The following is a 26,985-nucleotide window of genomic DNA, read 5'->3' on the forward strand; positions in this document are numbered from 1 at the left end:
AGACTTGGTTTGGAGTAAGAGGGCATCATATGGTCATGGGTACAAACTCAGAAAAAAAAAAGTTTGAAGGATATGAAGTAATAGTTTTCCATATACATGTGTTAAATCCTGGAACAGCCTAAAAATTATGAAGCCCAAGTTGGAAACATACATAAATTTCAAACTATTGGAGAATAAGAATCATGCCCCATGAGCACAGCTTTTTTCTTCAATACTAGAATAAGGTAAATAGAGTTACATGTATGTTCATACACTGCACAGCATTGGCAACTCAGACATGAGCACAACATGTGGGTGATTAGTTTTCTTTGTTATTTCAGTGTCACAACTCAACAAGTCTGAGGGCAGTTCAATAACAACAACAAATGGGCTGTTATCCAGCCTTCAATTTCAAGCTTAAGTCTTTCAGAAATTAAGTTTTAAATTCTATGAGTCAAATATTCACACACACATTAGCTGCCTACCCCCATGTAAGGGAGAAAAAAGCCTTTGGTATATGTATGTATGTATTAGCTGCCTAACATACAATGATGCATCGCAATACGCACATTATAAAATATGAAGTTACAGCTGTTATACTCATTCTCTTTCACTCAAGAATGTCTGTAACCACTGAAAAAGTGATCAAGCCTGTTCATAGAATAAGAGGGCCACTCAGCTACAACTACAAAATATATATATTCAGGAAGCCAATGCTGGCATCCTCATATACTCACTCGTGCCTCTTGACACTTTCATAGGCATTATCATATTCAAGGGGTTAATGATGATGCAGCAGCTGGTAGTGATGTATTTATAGTTCTAAAAAAAAAAATTTTTTGGGGTCTTTACAAATTACTATAGGAGTAACATGCAATCTGGTATGAGAGTACAAATATGCTGATGTGGAAAATTCAAGCCTTCTGTTAATCTACTACAAAAAGTGTTGCTGTACTTAGAGCTGTTTTTAATTCTGTAGTTGCATGTTCATTCATACATTTGTGTATGCATACCTTTCTAAAAACATACATGAATATGTACATTGTCTTTACACTCAAATATATCTTCCTACTTTCTATTAGTTGAGCTTTACACCAAGTTTTTTCTGTAATATACTATTCCCTGTATTTGTTTTGTATATAAAGATCTCCTCTAAAGAACTTCTGTAGATTTGTCTTGGCATTGTGCACATGATTGTGGTTCACCAAATCAGTTAATTGTAAATGTACACATATAGAGAAAAAGCATGACATGAAGCAGGGAAACTATATGATGTAGTCTGGATACAAGTAGCCACAATATTGTATTTTTTCATTGCACTAAACAAATGAGAAGTCATGGCAAAAAATGATCACTCAGTGGAAGAAACCCTGACAACTGAAAGTCTTGAGAGAGTGAGAGATAAAATGAGAGAAAAAGAGTGAGAGAAAGAGACAGAAAGAGATATCTTGGGCCCCTGACACTGCAACTTCAGGTTCTGAGGATGGGCAGCAGGGAGATGACTCTCTTCATCATCCATCTCCAGGACCACCACTTGCATGCATCTATTATCTGTCTCTCATAGTGGTAATAAATTAGAACACAAAAAATAAACTATCTGGAAAGAAAAGCTACATATTATGTATTTGCAGTATGCACAGTTAGCAGAAAGTTGCCAGAACTTGTCAGAAATTAAATGTCAAACAAGTGTTTAACTCATCAGTCAAACAAGTAAGCCATGTGTGTGAGCATGTAGAGGGAAAGGAAATAAAAGCTGGCATGTATCTGTGGTGAATAAGGAAGCAAAAGTCTGACACAGAATAACATAAACAATAAGAGCTGCAGGAACCTTGAAAAAGACATGCATTGGAAGAAACATACCAAGAGGATAATGTGGGAATAGCTGCAAGTACACAGAGCTGACATTGCTATATGGAGGTGATGCAGGGCAGGGAGAGGAAGATGACTGGTGATGTGAACTGATGAGAATACATAAATCAAAATGATGATAGTCATTCTGGACAAAAATTAACTTGTTGAAAAAAAATGTGTAGGGAAAGAAATATGGTTGGCATGTTTGAGAGAGATACAAAGACAGAGAGACAGAGAGACAGAGGAGAGAGAGGAGAGAGAAGAGAGACAGAGAGAGAGAGAGAGAAAGAGAGGGAGAGAGAGGAGAGAGGGAGAGGAAGAGTGAGGGAGAGAGAGAGAGAGAGAGAGAGAGAGAGAGAGAGAGAGAGAGAGAGAGAGAGAGAGAGAGAGAGAGAGAGAGAGAGAGAGAGAAAGAGAGAGAGAGAGAGAGAGAGAGAGAGAGAGAGAGAGAGAGAGAGAGAGAGAGAGAGAGAGAGAGAGAGAGAGAGAGAGAGAGAGGGGAGAGAGAGAGAGAGAGAGAGAGAGAGAGAGAGAGAGAGAGAGAGAGAGAGAGAGATAGAGAGAGAGAGAGAGAGAGAGAGAGAGAGAGAGAGAGAGAGAGAATTTATAAATTTGACATAAAAATGTTTAAATGGAATTCAAACCCCTTTTATGACAATAATGGGAACATTTTTTACCATTTGTCTTTAAAAATATAGATATAATGGTTTGGAATTGGTCAATGAAAACAGAGGGATGTGGGAGGTAAGTCAGTTGTTGTTTGTGGACAATACTGCACTTGTAGCTGAATCAATAGATACAATGAAGCAGTTGGATATGGAGTTTAGGAGGGTATGTGAGAAGAGAAAGCTGAAAGTAAATGTGGACAAAAGGTAAGGTGATGAGATGTACAATGAATGATGGTGGTAGTGGGCTGACTGTTGAAGGTGGGTTGAAAATTAACTAACAAAATGAGTGTGGAAAACAGAAGCAGATGGAGGGAACTTTAAAGGAAAACAAAAAATGAGGTGGATGGATGTGGTGAAGGGATCAATGGATCCAAGGGCAAAAGATACAATTGAATGAAAAGTGGTTGCAAAGGTATAAGAAAATAATGCAGTGCAAAAGGATGTGCTTGGCTGCTCTCTAATTCTTTAAAATGGATGAGGAGGGAAGGGGTCACCTGATAAAGTGGTGGGGATAAACCAGCTGCATCTGTTGGGCACTGCTATGGCAGTGCTTTGCCTTGCTGCATTGCCTCCAACTTGAGCAGTGTGGTGGGGGACTGGGTGATTACTCTTCGTCTATGAGATGCTAAGATAGCAGACAATGAATGGGTTTTGAGATGGGTGCAGGATGGGAGATGTTTTGAAATGGCCACCACCCTTGAAAGGGGAAAAAATGCCTTTTGGTATATATATATAAGTACCATTCAATCATACTTCTTTCAAATTAATAATACTTCTATATACATGTATGAATATATAGTATACATATAAAACATCAAGACCATTCAAACTTAAAAAAATCTTTATTCTTATAAAATAACATTATCTGTGTTTCGAGACTCCTTTACAACTTCTGGTACTATCATAACTCTCTTGCTACAATACAATATGGGGTAAACTACATGAATTTGTGTCAAAAACATGCACTAACAAAGTTATTTAAAATGTCCTTCAGTCCTTGCTACTTAAGAAATGAAGTATCTTTTACTGTTCCTGTTCCACATTTATAAATCCACTTCAATAGCCAAAGCAGCAGGGATGAACACTTTCTTGAGTCACTTAGGTGACTAACTTGTGAAGTTACTCAATGCACATGCGTCTGTAATAACTTCCCAGGAAGCTTCCAACATCTGCTACAGCATCCATCATTGTTGGCTGCCTTGCTTCTTCTTCTTCAACTTCTTCATATCCATATGTAAAATGATCTAAAATGTGGATAAGTAACAATTAGTGAGAAATAAAATAATAAAATATTCTTAACTTTAATTTTTTCAATCTAAAAGTGTGATGGAAAAAATATGTAAGTTTAAGGATAACTATGTGTGACTTAGTACAAGGGTTGGGGTCAATGAGTATGCCATTCATGTACTCCCTGCATGCCATAAAAGGGGTATTAGCAACATGTATCTCCCTATTTTCTATTAGTTGAGCTATACGTCAATTTTTTCTATAATATACTATTTCCCGTCTGGGGTATTGGCTGCTTGTTATTGTGGTAAAGTAGCATGCAGTTGATACTTTAGGGTCTATATGGGGTGCCCCTACGGACCAGAGCCACACATCATTTTGTCTATGATAGAAGAAAACTCTTCATAGAGAAATAATGACACTTTTATACTACGACTGTCCCTCCGTTATGCTGTCCCCCAACCCCTTGCTGCTATCCTGTACCATTTCTCTGAGTATTCATTTTCTGCTGTGGGGGAATTCCCTGTGGTGGGGGAAAAGAATACTGCCTCCAAGTATTTCCACTTGGATCGTAAGAGGCGAGAAGAAAGGGACGGGGAGTGGGACTAGGCATCCTTCTCCTTGTAGCCCCACAGGGGACATTCCTAAACGAAAAAGTAAAGGCATAAGAGGGTCTGGGAGTTTTCCGACCAGCACCCTAAGGTTTGGGTCTTTTAATGTGCATGGATGTGGTACAGATGAGAGTAAAAGGGAAGAGATAGGTAGTATGTTTGTGAGAAGAAAGATGGATGTGTTGGCTTTGAGTGAAACTAAATTGAAAGGGAAGGGTGAGTGTAAGTTTGGGAGTGTAAGTGGGAGGTTATCAGGAGTGAAGAGAGGGCGAAGGAGGGAAGGGGTGGCTATTCTAGTAAGTGAAGAGATAGGTAAATGTGTAGTGGAGTGGAAGGTTTCCTCAAGGATAATATGGATGAAGGTGAAACTGGGAAAGGAGATGTGGGTCTTTGTAAGTGCATATGGGCCTGGCAGTGAGAAGAGTGTAGAAGAAAGGGAGGCCTTTTGGACAGATTTAAATGAGTGCATAGAGGATTTAGGGAGAAATGTCAATGTAATAGTACTGGGAGACCTTAATGCTAGGGAGTTGCTTAATTTGAAGGAGGATAGGGAGGGAAAGATAGTTGCAGTGGGAAATGCTAAGAAAATAATAGTGATGAGTGAGGAAAATAGGGAAGGATGAAGTGAAGGCAGTTGTTAAGACGATGAAAGCAGGTAAGGCACCTGGTCTGGATGGCTGCCATGCAGAATGTCTAAAGAAAGGAGGTACAGTGATGGTGGACTGGCTGGTGAGGTTATTTAATGTTTGCTGAAGAGAGGGTAGAGTGCCGGAGGACTGGAGAAGTGCCTGTATAGTTCCACTTTACAAGGGAAAAGGAGACAAGTGTGAATGTAGTAGTTTCAGAGGGATTAGCTTGTTAAATGTAGTTGGGAAGGCTTATGGGAGGATCTTGATTGAGAGGATTACAAGAGGAACAGAGGGAGTAATTGGTGAGGAACAGTGTGGATTTAGGCTTGGTAGAGGTTGTGTAGATCAGATCTTTGTGGTAAGACAGATATGTGAGAAAGCTATAAGAAAGGGGAAGGATGTTTTTTGGGCTTTTATGGATCTGGAAAAGGCTTATGATAGGGTAGACAGAAAGGCACTGTGGGAGGTTATGCAGATATATGGGATAGGAGGAAAGCTTCTGGGAGCTGTCAAGAGTTTTAATGAGAGTAGTAGAGCTTGTGTCAGGATTGGAAATGGAGAGAGTGAGTGGTTCGAGGTAAAGGTGGGACTTCGTCAAGGATGCGTTATGTCGCCCTGGCTGTTCAACTTATACATGGATGGGGTAGTGCGAGAGGTAAATGCAAGGGTAGTGGGTTAGGGATTGGGGATGGTTAAAGAAATGGAGAAAAGTGGGAAGTGAGCCAGTTGTTGTTTGATGATGACACTGCGCTTGTGGCAGGATCAAAGGAGGGACTGAGGAAGTTGGTGACAGAGTTTGGGAGAGTATGTGATAGAAGAAAGCTAAAGATAAATGTGGGTAAAAGTAAGGTCGATACTTTAGGGTTTATATGGGGCGCCCCTACGGACCAGAGCCACACATCATTTTGTCTATGATAGAAGAAATTCTGTTCATAGAGAAATGATGACACTTTTATACTACGACTGTCCCTCCGTTATGCTGTCCCCCAACCCCTTGTTGCTGTCCTGTACCATTTCTCTGAGTATTCTCTTTCTGATTGGGGGAATTCCCTGTGGTGGGGGAAAAGAATACTGCCACCAAGTTTTCCCACTTGGATCGTAAGAGGCGAGAAGAAAGGGACGGGGAGAGGGACTAGGCATCCTTCTCCCTGTAGCCCCAAGGGCAACTTCCTAAATCGAAAAGAAAAGGCATAAGGGGTGCTGGCGGGCCTCGGGCCAGCACCCTAAGGTTTGGGTCTTTTAATGTGCGTGGATGTGGTACAGATGAGAGTAAAAGGGAAGAGATAGGTAGTATGTTTGTGAGAAGAAAGTTGGATGTGTTGGCTTTGAGTGAAACTAAGTTGAAAGGGAAGGGTGAGTGTATGTTTGGGAGTGTAAGTGGGAGGTTATCAGGAGTGAAGAGAGGGCGAGGGAGGGAAGGGGTGGCTATTCTAGTAAGTGAGGAGATAGGTAAAGGGGTAGTGGAGTGGAAGGAGGTTTCCTCAAGGATAATGTGGATGAAGGTGAAACTGGGAAAGGAGATGTGGGTCTTTGTAAGTGCATATGGGCCGGGCAGTGAGAAGAGCATGGAAGAAAGGGAGGCCTTTTGGATAGATTTAAATGAGTGCATAGAGGGTTTAGGAAGAAATGTCAATGTAATAGTACTGGGAGACCTTAATGCTAGAGTGGGAAATGGTCCAATCGATGGAGTGGTTGGGAAGTGTGGAGTTCCAGGAAAGAATCGTAGTGGAGAGTTGATGGTGGAAATGTGTCTAGAAAGAGAGTTGATGATAGCAAATACAGTGTTTCGGAAGAAAGTCAAGCATAAGTACACATGGGAGAGGGTGGTGGAGGGAAGGGTGGTAGATAGAGCGCTAATGGATTATGTAGTGGTAAATAGGATTATGATAGGAAGAGTTAAGGATGTACATGTGCTAAGGGGAGAGGGTGGGGGAATATCAGATCATTTTTTGGTGGAAGGTAAGTTGAGAGTGGAGGATAGATGGAGAAGGAGGAAAGGGACAAAAGGTAGGGAGGTTCTTAGAGTGAACTCCTTGAATGAAAAGGAAAAGGAGAAGGAGTACGAAAAGAAGCTGAAGGAGGAGTGGGAGGGAGTAAAGGATAGAGCAGAGATGGGTGTGGAGGAGGAATGGGGATGGTTCAAGGAGGGAGTCTTAAAGTGTGCAAGGATGGTGTGTGGAACAAGAAGGACAGGGGGAAATAGAAGAAAGGGTAGTGAATGGTGGGATGAGGAAACAAAGAAGGTTGTAGAAGAGAAGAAGCGAGCATTCACAGATTGGTTACAAAAGAGGACAGGGGAGTCATATGAGACGTACAAAGAAAAGAAAAGAGAAGTAAAGCAAAAGGTAAAGGAGGCAAAGAGGAGAGCAGATGTGAAATGGGGTAGGAGTATGACAGAAAATTTTGAAAGTAATAAAAAGATGTTTTGGAAAGAAATTAAGAGAGGAAGAGGAGGCGAATCAAGTAGGGAAGAAAAGGTAAAAGGTACAGATGGAGAGTTGATAATGGAAGAGATGGCAGTGAGGGAAAGATGGGCAGAATATTTTAGGGAGTTGCTGAATGTGAAGGAGGATAGGGAAGGAAAGATAGCTGCAGTGGGAAATACGAAGAAAATGAGAGTGATGAGTGAGGAGAATGGAGGAGAAATAAGGAAGGATGAGGTGAAGGCAGTTGTAAAGATGATGAAAGCAGGTAAGGCACCTGGTCTGGATGGATGTCATGCAGAATGTCTGAAAAAGGGAGGTTCAATGATGGTGGACTGGTTGGCGAGATTATTTAATGTTTGCTGGAGAGAGGGTAGAGTACCGGAGGACTGGAGTAGTGCCTGTATAGTTCCTCTTTACAAGGGAAAAGGGGACAAGTGTGAATGTAGTAATTTCAGAGGGATTAGCCTGTTGAGTGTAGTAGGGAAGGCTTATGGGAGAATCTTAATTGAGAGGATTAGGAGAGGAACAGAAGGAGTAATTGGTGAGGAACAGTGTGGTTTTAGGACGGGTAGAGGTTGTGTAGATCAGATCTTTGTGGTAAGACAGATATGTGAGAAAGCTATAGGAAAGGGGAAGGATGTTTTTTGGGCTTTTATGGATCTGGAAAAGGCTTATGATAGGGTAGACAGAAAGGCACTGTGGGAGGTTATGCAGATTTATGGGATAGGAGGAAAGCTTTTGGGAGCTGTCAAGAGTTTTTATGTGAGTAGTAGAGCATGTGTTAGGATTGGAAATGGAGAGAGTGAGTGGTTTGAAGTAAAGGTGGGACTTCGTCAAGGATGCGTTATGTCGCCCTGGCTGTTCAACTTATACATGGATGGGGTGGTGCGAGAGGTGAATGCTAGGGTAGTGAGTCAGGGATTGGAGATGGTTAAAGAAAATGGAGAAAAGTGGGAGGTGAGCCAGCTGTTGTTTGCGGACGACACTGCGCTTGTGGCAGGGTCAGAGGAGGGATTGAGGAAGCTGGTGGCAGAGTTTGGGAGAGTATGTGATAGAAGAAAGCTAAAGATAAATGTGGGTAAAAATAAGGTGATGAGATGTACAAGGGGTGAAAGTGGCAGTAGACTGGAAGTGAACATTAAGGGGGAGCGACTGGAGAAAGTGGATAGTTTTAGATACTTGGGTGCAAGTGTAGCAGGAAAAGGTGGAGTGAAGGTGGAGGTAGAATGTAGATTGAGAGAAGCGAGTAAATGCCTTGGTGGTTTAAAGAGTGTAATGAGAAATAGACATTTGGGAATGGATGCGAAGAGGAGACTGTATGAAGGAGTGATTGTGCCAACAGCACTGTATGGGGCAGAAACGTGGAACATAAGAGAAGAAGAGAGAAGGAGTTTGAATGTGTTTGACATGAGGTGTCTGAGAAGTATGGCGGGGGTTACTAGGCTAGATAGAGTGAGAAATGAGGAGGTGAGGAGGAGAACAGGGGTGAAAAAGGATTTGGGAGAGAGGGTTGATGAAAGAATATTAGGATGGTTTGGACACATGGAAAGAATGAGTGAAGAAAGACTAGTAAAAGAGGTATGGAAGGCAGATGTGGAGGGAGTGAACATGAGGGGACGTCCTAGGATGAGGTGGATGGATGGGGTGAAGGGGGCTTTGGGGAAGAGGGGAATGTCTGTTGAGGAAGGAAGGGAGAGGACGGAAGACAGAGGTGAGTGGAGAATGGTTGTATATGGATGATGATGTGACTGCATGAGGAGAAATGGGCGGGGGTGTGTGGGGTGGGGTAGTATGTGTGAGTAAATTTTGACGCAGCCTGAAGGGATTTCTCCCCGTCCTCTCCTTATATGCAAAGGGGGACGGAGAGGGGGGGTCGCCGATTAAATGAAGCGGCCTTGCTGTGGATGTACTGTGTCTTGCGACACTGCTTCTGACCCAGGGCGGTGGGCGGGGTGCAGGGATGACCCGTCATCCAGGAGGTGCTCAGATGAGAGGAAGGGTGGGAGGGGTGTGGAGTGTATTTGGGGATGAAATGGGTGGGAGTGTTTTTATGCCTTTCCCTTTTTGGCTACCTCCCTTGGAAGGGGGAAAAAGCCTTGGTATATGTATGTATGTATGTAAAAGTAAGGTGATGAGATGTACAAGGGGTGAAAGTGGCAGTAGACTGGAAGTGAGCATTAAGGGAGAGCGACTGGAGGAAGTGGATAGTTTTAGATATTTGGGTGCAAATGTGGCAGGAAAAGGTGGAGTGAAGGTGGAGGTAGAATGTAGATTGAGAGAAGCGAGTAAATGCCTTGGTGGATTGAAGAGTGTAATGAGGAATAGACATTTGGGAATGGATGCGAAGAGGAGACTGTATGAAGGAGTAATTGTGCCAACAGCACTGTATGGGGCAGAAACATGGAACATAAGAGAGGAAGAGAGAAGGAGTTTGAATGTGTTTGAGATGAGGTATCTGAGAAGTATGATGGGGGTTACTAGGCTAGATAAAGTGAGATTTGAGGAGGCGAGGAGAAGAACGGGGGTGGAAAAGGAGTTGGGAGATAGGGTTGATGAAAGAGTATTAGGATGGTTTGGACACATGGAAAGAATGAGTGAAGAAAGACTAGTAAAAGAGGTATGGAAGGCAGATGTGGAGGGAGTGAACATGAGGGGACGTCCTAGGATGAGGTGGATGGATGGGGTGAAGGGGGCTTTGGGGAAGAGGGGAATGTCTGTTGAGGAAGGACGGGAGAGGACAGAAGACAGGGGTGAATGGATAATGGTTGTATATGGATGATGTTGTGATGCATGAGGTGGAATGGGGGGGGGGGATGGGGGGTGAGGTAGTATGTGTGAGCAAAATTTGACGCAGCCGAAGGGATTTCTCCCCGTCTTCTCCATTTATGCATGGGGGGGGGGCAGAGAGGGGGGGTCACCGATTTGATGAAGCGGCCTTGCTGTGGATGTACTGTGTCTTGCGACACTGCTTCCGACCCAGGGCAGTGGACAAGGTGCAGGGATGACCCGTCATCCAGGAGGTGCTAAGATAATAGGGAGGGTGGAGGGGTGTGGAGCGTATTCAGGGATGGAATGGGTGGGAATGATTTTATGCCTTTTCCTTTTTGGCTACCTCCCTTGTAAGGGGGAAGAAGCCTTGGTATATGTATGTATGTACTATTCCCTGTATGTGCATTTGTTTGGTAAGATAGAGAACTCCTCCTACAAAGTGTTTTGCTAAAAAGAAGTCACATGAGAAGGATGAATGGGCTAACACTCTGGTAGACCGGCCAGCCACTAGAGGGTCCTCAACCCTAAGATTTGCATGTACAAATGAAAAAAGAGAGTGTAAATGGTGAAAGTATATTAGACATCCTGGCTATGAGTAAAGTAAAATAAAAATGTAAGGGTGAGTGGGAGATTGAGGTACTGAGAGGTGTGAAAGAAAAGGTCTATGGGTTTACAAATTTAGAATTAAGTAAGAAATGAGAGAAGCTCTCTTACAATCTATCAATATATGGAAGTTAAACTCCTGCTTACCCTATTTCACAAACTCACCTGAATAGTATGTTTCATTCTGCTTCAGAAATGATATAAGTTCTGAATTGTCTAATGGAGGCTGAGAACCACCTAACTCTTCAGGCAAAATATCTGCTGGAATATGTTCATGCAGACCTGATATTTCTTCTCCGTGAAAATGAAGCTGAAGTAGACAAACGTGTGTTTATAATAATAGGAAAAAATATAAATATATATATATCACACAATTTCATAGGATCAATAATACTGTCTGACAAAAACATGTAGGCTACCTATACCACACAGTGATATCTTATTTTACTTACCCTTCCATTGATCTTTTCTGATAGGAAAGGTCTTACAATACTGAAGATCCAATCAAAAATAGATGGTTCATGTATAAAGTGTAAAGCCTTGAATCTCAAGGGGAACACTTCCTATGGATAAAAGAAGAAATATGGTTAGCAAAATGAATGAACATGCTTTACTTGTGATTCACCTTGGTCTTTGGATCATGTGTTGGACTCATGATTGACAGCTGTTTCCCTCCAGGAAGAGAGCTCAAGAGCTCATATGACCGATCTATAGGTAATGCTGTGACCTTACATGCACACACACCAACTCCCCACCCACGAGAATTGAAGTAACGACTTGAAGCACAGTGGTACTGAAATTATTTCAGCCCTGGTTGGGATTCGAACCCGGACTGCCATAGTGACAGTCGAGGACTCTACCAACCACACCACTGAGTGTGTGTTGTGCACGAGAATGTGTACAGATATATATATATATATATATATATGTATATATACAATGAGTGAAGAAAAATTAGTAAAAGAAGCGTGGAAGGCAGAGTTGGATGGATTGAACATGAGGGGGCAACCAAGGATGAGATGGATGGATGAGGTAAAAAGGGCATTGGGAAGGAAGGGGGGAAGTCTGTTGAGGAAAGAAGGGAGAAGATGAAAGATTGGTGTGAGTGGAGAATGATTGTGTATGGATGATGCTGTGATGCATGAAAGGGAGTGGGTGGGGGATGGGGTGGGTGAGAGAGTATGTGTGACAGCATAAAGGGATTTCTCCCCATCTTTTCTTTTTGTGCATGAGGGGGCAGAGAAGGGGTTCTCCAATTAAATGAAGCAGCCTTGCTGTGGATGTGCTGTCTTGCTGTATTGCTTCTGACCTTGGGCAGTGGGTGAGATGCAGGGATGATCTGTCATCCAGGAGAAACCAAGAAAAGTGGGAGGGAGGAGGTGGTGAATGGGAATAGTGTATGTGGGGATGAAATGGATGGGAGTGGATTTATGCCTTTGACTTTGGCTACCTCCCTTGTAAGAGGGAAACAGCCCTAGGTATATGTATGTATTTACCTAGTTGTATTTTACGGGAAGGGGAGCTACGCTTGTGGTGCCCTGCCTTTGCATCTCGCAGTGTCTAGTTTGCTCTTAAATTCATGAATGGTTTTTGCGCACACTATTTTTTCATCCAGTTTGTTCCAAGTGTCCACCACTCTATGTGGAAAACTATTCTTCTTCAGATCTCTTCTATAACTATGTTTTTTGAGTTTCTTTCCATGTCCTCTTGTGTTTTTCTTGTCCCAGTTTAACAAGTCCTATCAAATATTTCTGTGCCCTTCATGATTCCATAGATGTTCGGTAGGTCACCTCTCTTCTTTGCTCCAGAGTCGGTAAGTCCAATTTAGCCATCTCTCTTCATGTGACAAGTTTGAAAGTGCAGGGGTAATTTTTGTGGCTGCTCTCTGGATTCTTTCTACATACATACATACATATACCAAGGCTTTTTCCCCCTTCCAAGGGAGGTAGCCAAAAAGGGAAAGGCATAAAAACACTCCCACCCATTTCATCCCTAAATACACTCCACACCCCTCCCACCCTTCCTCTCATCTGAGCACCTCCTGGATGACGGGTCATCCCTGCACCCTGCCCACCGCCCTGGGTCAGAAGCAGTGTCGCAAGACACAGTACATCCACAGCAAGGCCGCTTCATTTAATCGGCGACCCCCCCTCTCCGTCCCCCTTTGCATATAAGGCGAGGACGGGGAGAAATCCGTTCGGGCTCCTCATCTACATTCTACCACCACCCTTTTTGGTACAGGGTGACAACAATGTCACCGCATATTCTAGTCTAGGCCTTATCAGTGTGACTATTTTTTTAATCGTTTCTTTGTCTAAATATGTAAATGCCACTTTTATTGATCTTAGCAAGTTATAGGATTCTCCACAGGACAAGTCGTTTGAGATAATTACTCCCAAATTTTTTTCAGATCCCACTTTCTTTATCTCCTTAATTCCAATTTTATATTGTCCTGATATTCTATTTTAACTTTTTCCAAACTCCATTATGCTACACTTCTTAATATTGAAGTCTACTTCCCATTTCTGACTCCAGTTCCATACTTTATTCAGGTCTTCCTGTAGTGATTCGCAATCCGTTTCGGTTTTTATTTTCCTTAACAATTTAGTGTCGTCTGCAAAGAAGCTCATGTAACATTGCACATCATCATCCATGTCATTCACATAAATAGCAAACATTATTGGAGCCAATACAGATCCTTGCAGAACTCCACTGATCACCTCCTTCCAACCTGAACATTTTTCTCTGAGTACTATTCTAATCTTTCTACCAATCAGGAAGTTCTCCATCCATTTTAGTAGGTTCCCTTGTATCCCTCCTATGTGTTCCAGCTTTTTTGATAATTTTTTGTGTGGTACATACATACATACATATACCAAGGCTTTTTCCCCCTTCCAAGGGAGGTAGCCAAAAAGGGAAAGGCATAAAAACACTCTCACCCATTTCATCCCTAAATACCCTCCACACCCCTCCCACCCTTCCTCTCATCTGAGCACCTCCTGGATGACGGGTCATCCCTGCACCCTGCCCACCGCCCTGGGTCAGAAGCAGTGTCGCAAGACACAGTACATCCACAGCAAGGCTGCTTCATTTAATCGGCGACCCCCCCTCTCCGTCCCCCTTTGCATATAAGGCGAGGACGGGGAGAAATCCCTTCGGGCTGCGTCAAAATTTACTCACACATACTACTCATGCAGTCACAACATCATCCATATACAACCATTCTCCACTCACCTCTGTCTTCCGTCCTCTCCCTTCCTTCCTCAACAGACATTCCCCTCTTCCCCAAAGCCCCCTTCACCCCATCCATCCACCTCATCCTAGGACGTCCCCTCATGTTCACTCCCTCCACATCTGCCTTCCATACCTCTTTTACTAGTCTTTCTTCACTCATTCTTTCCATGTGTCCAAACCATCCTAATATTCTTTCATCAACCCTATCTCCCAACTCCTTTTTCACCCTGTTAACTCCTTCTTTCTTCTTCTCTTATGCTCCCTTTTTCAGACATTCTGCATGACATCCATCCAGACCAGGTGCCTTACCTGCTTTCATCATCTTTACAACTGCCTTCACCTCATCCTTCCTTATTTCTCCTCCATTCTCCTCATCACTCTCATTTTCTTCGCATTTTCCACTGCAGCTATCTTTCCTTCCCTATCCTCCTTCACATTCAGCAACTCCCTAAAATATTCTGCCCATCTTCCCCTCACTGCCATCTCTTCCATTATCATCTCTCCATCTGTACCTTTTACCTTTTCTTCCCTACTTGATTCGCCTCCTCTTCCTCTCTTAATTTCTTTCCAAAACATCTTTTTATTACTTTCAAAATTTTCTGTCATACTCCTACCCCATTTCACATCTGCTCTCCTCTTTGCCTCCTTTACCTTTTGCTTTACTTCTCTTTTCTTTTCTTTGTACGTCTCATATGACTCCCCTGTCCTCTTTTGTAACCAATCTGTGAAAGCTCGCTTCTTCTCTTCTACAACCTTCTTTGTTTCCTCATCCCACCATTCACTACCCTTTCTTCTATTTCCCCCTGTCCTTCTTGTTCCACACACCATCCTTGCACACTTTAAGACTCCCTCCTTGAACCATCCCCATTCCTCCTCCACACCCATCTCTGCTCTATCCTTTACTCCCTCCCACTCCTCCTTCAGCTTCTTTTCATACTCCTTCTCCTTTTCCTTTTCATTCAAGGAGTTCATTCTAAGAACCTCCCTACCTTTTGTCCCTTTCCTCCTCCTCCATCTATCCTCCACTCTCAGCTTACCTTCCACCAAAAAATGATCTGATATTCCCCCACCCTCTCCCCTTGGTACCTTGTCGAAAGCTTTTTGCAAGTCCAGGAAAGCACAATCAGCCCATCCATCCCTTTCTTGCACTATGTCTATTAGTCTTGAGTAAAAACATTAAGTTTGTCGTGCACGATCTTCCATGTCTGAACCCAAATTGTCTTGGGTTTGATTGATTGATTGATTGATTATAAGCGTTCAATCTGGTGTCGTAACTACTAGGTTATTGACACCGAAAGTAAACTCAATATATATCAACTACTGGATAAAATAAAATATCTATATATTAAAATCAGATCAAGTTAGAGAAACCAACATCTTCAATGAAATTGAAAAGAGAGTCTTCGTCCAAGACTTTTCCAAAAAATAAAACTCAAATTAAATCTCCCAGCCCTGTCCCTGTTAAAATGTCTCTCTCTCTGTTCCACCAAGCTAGGACATTCGACCAGCAAATGTCTAACCATTAGTGGAACCAAACAGTCGCTGCAAAAAGGCTGGTAGTTACCACTCATTAAAAAGCCATGAGAGAAGTTCGTGTGTCCAATTTGGAGGCGACACACTGACACTTCTCTTCTACGACAGCTGGATAAATATATCCATGGATTAACAGAGTCTGTGATTTCTCTCATCTTATTAAATTCGATCAAAGACCATGAGAATTGCCAGGAAGATTTTGTTGCATTCTTAATTTCATGCTGATAGTCGGTATCTGGAAGGGCCTTGTTAATAGGATGTTTTAATGATCCTTCTTTGGCTAACCTGTCAGCCTCCTCGTTGCCTATTATACCGACATGGGACGGAACCCAACAAAACCTAATTAATTTTCTTTTACGACTTAGTAAAAACATCCATTCTAAAATTTCTGAAACTAATGGATGGGTAGGATTATAAGAACTTAAGGCTTCCAACACACTCTTAGAATCGCTAAAAATTGTGAAACTAAAAACAGCATGGTTTACTATTCTTTTTAAAGCCATTAGAATTCCATGCAGCTCAGCTGTAAAAATTGAAGCAGAGCTAGGCAATGCTCCACTGCAATTAAAACTGGGAAAAACAACTCCAAATCCAACGCCTGTCTTGGGTTTATTATATTATTTTCTTCCAAGTGTTTTACCCATCTGTTCTTGATAATTTTCTCACAAGTTTTGGCTATCATGCTTGTTAGTGAGACTGGTCTATAGTTAGTTAGTTCTTCCTTGTTTCCTCCTTTATATATTGGTGCAATGTTAGCATTTTTCCAGTCTTTTGGTATTTTTCCTTCTTTAAGTGAGCAACTTATTGTGTTATGTATTTTGTCCATTAGTTCTTCTTTGCATTCTTTGAGAATCCAATTTGCAATTCCGTCCAGGCCGTGTGATTTCCTGACATCAAGGTTTGATAAATGTTCCATTACTTCTTTTTGTTATTATTATCTCGCTCATGGGGGGAGATTGCGCTTCATTTCCTTTGTCCCAATATTGTGCCTTCTCTCTAGTGAAAACAGACTTGAAGTGATTATTCATGACCAGCCATTTCTAGAAATTCTGTGTATTCTATATTTTCCTTGCATACTTTCACCATTTCCTGTTTATTTCTAAGTTTACTATTCACATATCTATAGAATAGTTTGGTTTGCTCTTTGCATTTGTCTATAATGTCTTTTTCATGGTTCCTTTTTTCCTCTCTTTGCACTTTTACATACTTATTTCTATAGATTATATATATTTGCCATTTTCCAGTTTTTTTTTCTTTTCTCCATCTTTTCCAAGCTCCATCTCTTCTATCTTTTGCCTCACTGCATCTTCTGTTGAGCCAGCATTTAATGTACACTCTCTCTAGCTTCTGTCTTGGTACGTGTCTATTCACTCCTTCATTATCATTATCCATCAAGATATCCTATTTCTCTTCCACTTTTGTCTCTTCCATATGTGTGTGTGTATTTACCTAGTAGTATTACATGGGAAGGGAGCTATGCTCGTAGTGACCCATCTTTGTATCTTTCAGCATCCAGTTTGATCTTAAATTCTTGAATAGTATTTGCACACACTGTTGCCTCATCTAATTTATTCCAGATATCCACCACTCTGAGTGGGAAGCTATTCTTTTTCAGATCTCTTCTATTATTATCCTTTTTGAGTTTCTTTTCATGTCCTTTTGTTTTTCTCTTGTCCTACTTTAATAAATCATCTCTATCTAGGACTTCCATTCCTTTCATAATTCTGTTAATAGTCCATAAATCTCTTTCTCTTCTTTGTTCCAGGGTTGGTAGATCCAATTTAGACAATATTTGTTAGTATGTCAATTTGGAGAGTGTTGGTGCCATCTTTGTCATTGTTTCCCATCTTGCGGCATCCACTCAGTAACACACTTGCTCCGTCGCTCATCAGTCGTTCGCACTAACTTACCTGCCCAATTCCACTTCCTCTCTTTTACTGCTTCCACAATATCTTTCACTCTAGTCTGCTCTCTCACCCAACTTGCTCTCTTTCGGTCTCCCAGCGTTATTCCCATCATTGATCTCTCCATTCTCCTCTCTGCTGTCCTTAGTTTTGTTTCCATTGGCTTCGTTAGTTTCCAAGTCTCACACCTGTAGATTATTGCTGGTAGAATGCATTGATTGTAAACTTTACATTTCAAACATGAAGGTAGAGAGCCTCTCAAGATCTTATTATACGTACCAAACACTTTCCAACCAATTGTAATGCATCTTTCTATTTCATTATCATGATCTTGGGTCACCTTCACCATCTGGCCTAAATAATTATACTCTTCAACTTCCTCAAGACTTTCATCATCAATTACAATCTCTTTACTTTGAACTTTTGTGTTCAACATTACTTTGATTTTACTTTTATTCATTTTCAAACCTACTTTGACACTTTCCTTGTTTAGATCACTCAGCATATCTTGCAAGTCTTCTGCTCTTTCTGAAATAAGAATGTCATCCGTAAAACTTAGGTGGTTCAAATATTTGCCATTAATCTTTAAACCTTTCTTTCCCCAACTCAATCTTCTGAAAATATCTTCCAAGCAAGCAGTAAATAGTTTCGGTGAAATTGTATCAACTTGCCATACTCCTTTCTTGATCTTGATCTTTTCTTTGTCTTTATATAGTCGAATTATGGCAGTACCTTTTGCATAAATCTTTTCTTAAAACTTTTACGATCTGTTCGTTTGTACCCTGCTTGCATAGCGAGTTTAGTATTGCTATTTGTTCTACCGAGTCAAAGGCCTTCTCATAATCTACAAAAGCTAAACACAGAGGTATATTGTATTCTGTCGTTTTCTCGATTAGTTGGTTTATCGCCTGCAAATAGTCTAGGGTTGAATATCCGCTCCTAAAGCCTGCCTGTTCTTTTGGTTGGTTTCCATCTAATACTTGACTTAGTCTATTTGTGATCTTGGAGAATACTTTATATACATTTGATAGCAAGCTAATCGGTCAGTAGTTTCTAAGGTCCTTCTGGTCTCCCTTTTTATGAAGCAAATTCACTATAGCATTGCACCACACATTAGGAACGCATTCTTGACGTAAGCACTGGTTGTACAACTCAGCTAATTTAATATTAACTAATTTCCCTGCATCTTTCAACAGATCTATCGATATACCATCTTCCCCAGGTGCTTTTCCTCGTTTCATAGTTTTTAGAGCAAATTCTATTTCTTCCTTTGTAATCTCTGGTACACTACTAACGTCTACACACGAATTTACTGATTCAACAACAGTCTTCGACGAGTAAAGCTCTTGGTAAAATTCTTCTACTCTTTTTACCATTTTGTCTCTACATTTAATTATTTCTCTATTTCTATCTTTCAGACATATCATTTGCTGTCTTCCTAAAGCATGTTTGCGCTCGGTTACTTTAATACTTTTACCCTTCCGAATAGTTTCCTTTATTTCATCCATGTTTCTCTTTCTTTTCTCTAACCTCTGCCTTTTATTGACAAGCTTGTTTAGTTCTACTTTTTCTATTTTGTCTCTCCTGCTTTTAATCTGCATGGTCCTTCTTTTAATTAGGTCATTTGTAGCTTGGGAGTATTTGTTTTCTCTAATGTTTTTTGTACTTCCTACTTTCTCTGCCGATTCCCTAATGATATTCACTAAATTCAAATTAATATCTTCCATGGTGTCCTCATTAGTTCTTAGAGCTTCAAATCTATTTTTAATTTCTAACTGAAATTTCTTAATATTATCCTTAACCTTTGCAAGGCTTATTTTCTTTCTTAAAATTAGTTTATTTCTCTTGGCTCTGAAACTGAATTAGCTGTGCAACCTACCATTCTATGGTCACTACCTATATTGACTTTATTTATCACTGTAACATTGTTAACACTTTTGCTCTCATCTCCTAATATGAAGTCTATTTCGTTCTTTGTTGTTCCATTTGGACTTCTCCACGTCCATTTATGACCTACACGCTTTTAGAAGAAAGTGTTCATTATCCTCATCTTGTAGTTCTCTGCAAAATTGACTAACATCTCGCCTGCATTTCTTTCACCTACCAATGCACGGCCCATAGCCCATCTTCTTCCCCACTTTAGCATTAACCCATTCAACTCCGATGACAAGATGTCTTGTCATTTGGTCAAATAAAACAAAAAATCATAAAACACCAAAATGTTTGATCAAACACCAGAAAAAATATGACGACAATCCTCGCTTGGCTCGCTGCGATGCGAGGACTGACGTCATATTTTTTCTGGTGTTTGATCAAACATTTTGGTGTTTTATGATTTTTTGTTTTATTTGACCAAATGACAAGACATCTTGTCATCGGAGTTGAATGGGTTAAAGTTGCTTATTACCAACTTGTACTTACTTTTTTCTTGATCCATTACCTGACTTAAATCATCATGGAACGACTCAATTTCATCATCTGAACTCTGTGAAGTTGGTGCATAAACTTGAACTATTTTTAGAGTGTACCTTTTATACAGTCTAATCACAATCCAAGCTACCCTGTCTGACAAACTACTGAATTTGACTATGTTACCAGCAACCTCTCAGTTTATCAAGAATCCTACTCCACTAGATCTTTCTTTGTCCTTACCTCTATAGTAGAACAAGTGGTGACCATCTTGTAATTGTATCAGCTTTTCTTCTGCTCTTCGGACTTCGCTCAGTTCTACAATGTCCCATTTGATGTTGTCTAGTTCTTTCATTGGCTATGAAGGGGGGTTGGCAGTAATCTCACTTCCACGCCAACTGGTTTCTGGTGAGACATTTCTCTGGTGTCACCTTATTCATTATATTCGGTGAAGCCCTATATCCATAGGGTGCCCAATGGTCCACGTCCTCATTATGATGGTACCCCATATATCTATGAGAAGTTTTCCTGTTCGCTATCAGGGACGTGATTGTTTGCAGTGGGTCCTGTTTTCATAACCCACCAAGGACTTGTACAGTCCTGAACCTAGATTTATTACAATATATATATATATATATATACATATACATATATATATATATCTATATATATATATATATATATATATATATATATATACAGTATATATATATAAAGACTGGATATCCCAATATTGGAGGGAAAAAAAAGAATGTTACTGAAAGATAGGTGTATTGTGATCACTAAATGTGAAGATCATAGTTAGAGATCACATTATACGTACTTTCAAATAACTTTCTTTTTATGATAGTGGGATATTCAAGGTATCTTACCAATGTGTTAGAACATTCACTCACTTATATATATGAGGGGGTATCATAATGTTTTAATTATGACTGTCACGTCACACTGGGTCCATACCCGTGATGTGACATATTCATTCCTTGAGCATGACTACACTGTGTTGTGCAACCCCTCGGTGTGACCTATAACACGGACCAAATATGGAGCAGCGTAGGTCCGACGGTTGTGAAGATGGCGTCCCATCTCTCGACCACCATAGCCCTATGAGGGGGGGGGGGGGAATGAACAATGGACTCCTTGTGTACGGCAGTGCTACGCGGTGATTAATGTGTGCGAAAGTGTTCCACCAAAGGGGCCCAGTGGAACAATGACTCCTTGTCCGCTAGGACCGTTGACCTAGAATGCGCGCAAAAGCGCTAGTGGGCAAGCGGCGGAGTGGTACGAAACCGACGCCGCCCGCCAGCTGAGGTTAAGGGGCGCATTAATCAAGAAGAAGAAGGCGAATTAGCGCCTCCCCTCCTTTTCTACCTCATCGACTTGTAGATTAAGGTATAAGCTAGGGAATTATTGTGAACCCTCTTCATGCATAAATAAAGGAAGTAATGAATGTGTGGAGTTGGATAGATAGGGATAGGAATATGTATATTAAGATAAGTTGGCACTTGGGCAGTGGCACCTGTGTTGTGCGGCTGGAGTATAAATCGGGGGTGCAGGCACCCACACCGCTCCCCGCATCCGCCCTCTGCACATTACGGTACTTTGTAAGTAAGAGATATTCTCACTAGTTGTGTTAGTAAATACTTTAGTGATTTTGTATATCTTCTTTCTTTATCCTGGTGTAGTGGACGTATCTATAAGAGGCAATACTTCTCTGAGACTCTGGATTGCAGGAACTACTCAAAGTCTAATTTAGACTTTGATGTAACAACTCAAAAACAGGGCTTAGGGTATGACAATGACCATGAAGTAAATGAGACAGAAACTTCTTTTTTATTTGTGGTCCTTAAGACTTCTCTACATAGTCACCATCCAGAGTTACATATTTCTCCCCTCATTGACCTTCTGCAGGTCGCCGTTGTAGAAGTTCACAGACTGTGAATGAGGTCATCTGTGTCATCAAATCGCCATCCCCGCAGTGGATTTTCCATCTTTGGGAATGAGAAAAAGTCGCTTGGGGCGAGATCGGGAGAATAGGGCAGATACAGCTAGATTTCATAGCCACATTGCCTTGCTTCCACAACCACAGCTTGAGATGAGTGAGCAGGTGCATTGTCAGCAAGGAGACAGACTCCTTTGGTGAGCATACCATGGCATTTCTTCTTCAGAGTATCTTGCAACTTGTTCAGAAGTGTGCAGTAGTATGCACTAGTGATGGTCTGACCCTTTGCAAGGTAGTCTGTGAGGATGACTCCACGGCATTCCCAAAAAGCCAACAGCATGACCTTCCCTGCAAACTTCTGCACCTTAGCCTTCTTGGGGGGAGGGGATGTGGTGTGCTTCCACTCATTGCTCATCTCTTTGGTCTCTGGATCATACAGATAGATCCAACTTTCATCCATAGTTACTACACAACAAAAGAAATCCTCTTCATCCTGCTCCAAAAGAGTCAACATCTGCCTTGACAGGTCATGCTGTGTTTGCCTTTGGAGAGGAGTCAGTAAGCATGGAACCCAGCGTGCTGACAACTTAAACATGTGCAGTTTGTCGTGAATAATTTTCCACAAACTGCTGTAACTAAGCCCAGTCTCATGCACGATCACATGGATGGTTACTCATCGGTCTTCCAGGATAAGATCCTCCACTTTCTTCATTGTGGCCGCACTGTCTGTGAGTAATGGTCATCCAGTTCTTGGCTCGTCTGTGAGGGACATGTGGCCATTTTGGAAATTCCTTTTCAATCTCACGACAGTGTCATATGACGGGCAATCATCACCATAGACTGCCTTCATTTCATCATGGATTTGCCGGGCACTGTAACTCACCCACTCCACTCCCATTCACCACCCCTCTCTCACTCACTCTTTTCATGGCTCCTCCTGAATGACAGGTTATCCCTGTATCTCGCCCACTGCTCTAGGTCAGAAGTAATGCAGCAAGACACAGCATATCCATAGCAAGGCCCCTTCATGTACTTGGTAAACTCCCCTCTCCATCCCCTCATGCAGAAAAAGAGAAGATGGGGAGAAATCGCTTCAGACTGCGTCAAAATATCATTCACACATAACCACTCTCTAACACCCCATCCCTCACCCACTTCCTTCCATGCATCACATCATCCATCTACAACTATTCTCCACTCATCCCTATCTTCTGTCTTCTCCCCTTCTTTCTCACTAGATTTTCCCCTCTTTCTCAATGCCCCTTTTACCCCATCCACCCATCTCATGCTCAGTTATCCACTCCTGTTCACTCCATCCACATCTGCCTCCCACACTTCTTTTACCAATCTTTCTTCATTCATTCTTTCCATGTGTCCAAACCATCCAAATACTCTTTCATCAACCTTATCTCCCAACTCCTTTTCCACCCCTGCTCTCCTCCTCAACTCCTCATTTCTCACTCTATCCAGCATAGTTACCCCTACCATACTTCTCAGACATTTCATCTCAAATATACTTTAAAAACTATGCCTATTATTAAATGTACTTACACATAAATGGATCATTAGACAGATACCAAAGGGCTTTCCCACTTTGTAGGAGACAGCTGTCTCAATGCACACATTCTTATCATAAACAAATAGCCATTCAATCACTCCTCCAATCTTAGCACCTCAGGGATGGAGGGTCACCCTATCCCACACATCATTGCTTGAGTCAAGGGCATGGCAAATCTCTTCCACAGCAGGCCCCATGAGCCATAGCTGGTTTACCCCACCCATTTCAGAGTAAGGCAATCTTCCTCCTCATCTACTCAAAATAAATTATGGATCATATGAGAAGAAAAGAAATTGCATGCTACACAAATGTTACACTCACAACCACATGTCAAAAGCATGGGGTAGCCACTGCACAAACTATATACTGCCAGGCAGTGGAGAGTACATACACATACCAAGGGTTTTTCCCCTCTTACAAGGGAGGTAGCCAAAGTCAAAAGCATAAATCCACTCCCACTCATTTCATCCCTACATACCCCACTCCCATTCACCACCCCCCTCCTTCTTTTCTTGGCTCCTCCTGGATGACAGGTCATCCCTTCATCTTGCTCACAGCCCTAGGTCAGAAGCAATGCAGCAAGGCCATATGGTGAAATAAAAAAGAATAGGGTATAAAAAAGAAATGCAATTGTTTTGTTTTTCCCACTACCCTGCCACATGTGTCTTCCATATTTCAACATATATCTATAATCATATACTACACATTCACAGATTAGCATATTGGTTTCAAATGTACTGTGTATAATGACAATATATACTTGCCATACAACAGATGAAAGAACAGTTGAAATTATATCTCCTTACCTGGATTATGGATATCATTCGTCTTGCATGTGTAGGTGTAAGATAGTATGCATGTGTCATTGATAACCCTGAGCAGTCGACCACTGCTACTATCCCTTTAAGCTGTGTAACAGGAATTCTAACAATATGTTCCAAGATCAATACTTGTGCCCTGAAGACATCATCCAAGGAACATTCTTCTGGTTTCCAAGATCCTAAATAGAAGGAAAAAGGTCAGATATTTTATACCTACTAATAATAACAGATTACTGACTTTTTACATGAGTATATCACATCTTCAAACCACTGTAATTAATATCTCCTAAATTTTTGGGATCTACGTTTATCTAACTTTAAATTGATTCAATAGAACACATAAAAATAGTAAAACCAGCAATAATGTATTGAGTAGAAACATGGACAGAGAAGAATGCAGAAGTTGTATGTGGCTGAGATAAAAATGTTTAGATGGATGTACAGTGACATAAACAGAAGAGATCAGGAATGGAAGAATGAGTGGATCCATAAAAGTTGTAGAGGTATTGATAAAGGTATAAGAAAGGCAAGTGCAGTGGTATGGCTCCATGATGAGAATAGACATAAGTCAGGAGAAGACCAATGATGATAAAAATACAGGGAAGGTGAAAGGAAAGACAACCAAAGTGGAGGTAGATGAACTACTTATGGAATCCCTGGAAGAAAAACAGCTGTGAGGCTGACATGTATGACAGGGCTGAGTGGAGGCCAGCTGTTAGAAACACTGATCCCAAACAGATGTAGGCAAAGATGTACAAAGAAGATACAAAGATACACTCTGTACCATGTCCAAAATGTATATAAATACTTCCCAAATACAATTTATTTAATGTACAAATATTTTCTGTTTAATAAATGGCCACTTACTAATTATTTTTTGTTCAACCTGCTCTCACTTTGATAATTATATTTCAGTCATATCAAATTCATCAAGACCTAAAAAGTTCTATGAATATATTAGTTATGAAATTCCAATATCTTAATATTTCCTCTTCTCTCCAGTTTTCTGACATCAGCTACCTAAGTGGTTCTAAAACTGTAAAGCAAACAAGCATACTTTAATATTTAAACTCTATAAATAATTTTGTGATGCAACATTCATAAACTAAAATAGAATATATGGAACTATGACTTATTTCTTGTGTGCTTCAATATGTACATCAGCTCCCTGATGTACAATGATTTTTTGATGCACAACAATACTCATGTCATGAACTAGCCTCTGTATTTGAATTGATGTATCAAATATCAACAGTGATTTGAACAATGCCCTCAGTCTGGTAGCTAGTATGATTATTTGCCTTCTATAGGGATTTTCTCGCTTCACACTGACAAAAGAAAGGGTGAGGAGCAAAGTACTATTTAATTTACATCACATACATACTGTACATATACCAAGGCTTTTTTCCCCTTTATGCGGGAGGTAGCCAAAAAACAAGGGCACAGAAACCACTCAAACCCATTCCATTCCCTACATACTCCACTCCCCTCCACCCTCTTCCCTCCTCCTTATCTTGGCACCTCCTGGATGATGGGTCATCCCTGCATCTTGTCCACTGCCTTGGGTGAGAAGCAGTGTCGCAAGACATAGCACATCCACGGCAAGGCCACTTCATTAAATCAGCGACCCCCCTCTCCATCCCCTCATGCAGAAAAGGAGAAGACAGGGAGAAATCCCTTCAACTTACACTGAAGTTGGGTATGAACAAAATGTGAGCAATGGAGTCAGAGAGAGCTACAGCCTGCATCCACTCCTTTTCATACAGAACCTCATGACACAGTGTCAACAGCAAATGCCAATTTGTTACATTTATAAGCCTCCCCTTTTCCTATTTACCTGGCTTCATAAAATCCATCCACTTTATTTTTGTGTAAAGAAGGTTTACAAACTAATGAACACTGGCTAACTAAGTTTATAGAGAGAAAATTGTTAATTTATGGCAATGCTAGTTTTCTGCTCTGTTGTTGTTTGAGTCACCTCTGACCTCCCTGGCAGAATGTCCCATTTGTGTACTACTCTGCCATTGGTCCATGGGTTTCCTGCAACTAGGGTACTTACATAAGGTACAGCCTAATTCATGTTCAAATCTTGTTTTCTAACTTAAAATAACCTACCACTTGGTTGAATTTAACATCAATTGTCATTTACATTAAGGATGGTGAGCAATTATGGCTCTAGCTAGGATGTGGCTTATGGTGCCATATCCACTTTTCTGTGTGTCAGTGATGCATCATGGAACATGACACTCACGTTATAAAATATAAAGTTAAAGCTGTATTACTTATTCTCTTTCACTCTGAATATCAATAACCATAGAAAATATGATCAAGCCAATTCACAGCATATGGGGGTCACTCAACTACAAAATAAACATAATCAAGACACCAACACATCCTTATATACCCACTCGTGTCTCATGACGCCTACATAGGCATCATTTTATGCAAAGGGTTAATAGGTTTTAATGCATATTACATATATACACACTGGACACCGAAGCAAAAGGAAGTGCAGCAATTGAGCGACTATCTAGCGGTTTTGTCACCAACACGAAGGAAACTAGTTGTTATTGTGCAGGATGGGTAGGCTATGTTTCTCGTGTGACCGATAAAGTATAATCCAGTTCTTGAAAAAAGTATAGTTTGGCAAAACAAAGAAAGAAAAAGAAGAAAGAATAAATAATGAACCAACAAAGAGAGGACTGGATATAAGCAAAGTGGAAAGTCCAAGAGGTGTCATCCCCAAAAGAACTTGTTTGATAGATACTCCAAGGATAAACCAAAGGTGGGAGAACAACAGTTTTTCAGGGTTTCAAAGAAA

The 26,985-nt window shown here is 41.1% G+C and overlaps 1 protein-coding gene across 6 annotated transcripts in view; it reads right to left on the reverse strand.

The window, feature by feature from the left end:
* Positions 1 to 2,400: 2,400 nt before the first annotated feature.
* LOC143029737 (alpha-tocopherol transfer protein-like) overlaps positions 2,401 to 26,985 on the reverse strand; it is a 94,041-nt gene continuing 69,456 nt past the window's right edge. For 3 of the 6 annotated variants that reach the window (XM_076192613.1, XM_076192614.1, XM_076192616.1), the window contains exons 5-10: positions 24,150 to 24,343; positions 23,822 to 23,902; positions 11,216 to 11,326; positions 10,929 to 11,073; positions 4,209 to 4,369; positions 3,611 to 3,742 (exon numbers count right to left, since the gene is read on the reverse strand). In XM_076192613.1, coding sequence (XP_076048728.1) covers positions 4,224 to 4,369; positions 10,929 to 11,073; positions 11,216 to 11,326; positions 23,822 to 23,902; positions 24,150 to 24,343 — 677 coding nt within the window. In that variant the 3' untranslated portion in view covers positions 3,611 to 3,742; positions 4,209 to 4,223. Of the gene's footprint in view, positions 3,743 to 4,208; positions 4,370 to 10,928; positions 11,074 to 11,215; positions 11,327 to 23,821; positions 23,903 to 24,149; positions 24,344 to 26,985 lie in introns of all 6 variants that reach the window. The other 3 variants (XM_076192617.1, XM_076192618.1, XM_076192619.1) reach the window with 3 other exon arrangements.

This window comes from Oratosquilla oratoria, chromosome 11, assembly GCF_046742065.1.
Source record: "Oratosquilla oratoria isolate Oo_2021 chromosome 11, ASM4674206v1, whole genome shotgun sequence".
Lineage (NCBI taxonomy): Eukaryota > Metazoa > Arthropoda > Malacostraca > Stomatopoda > Squillidae > Oratosquilla > Oratosquilla oratoria.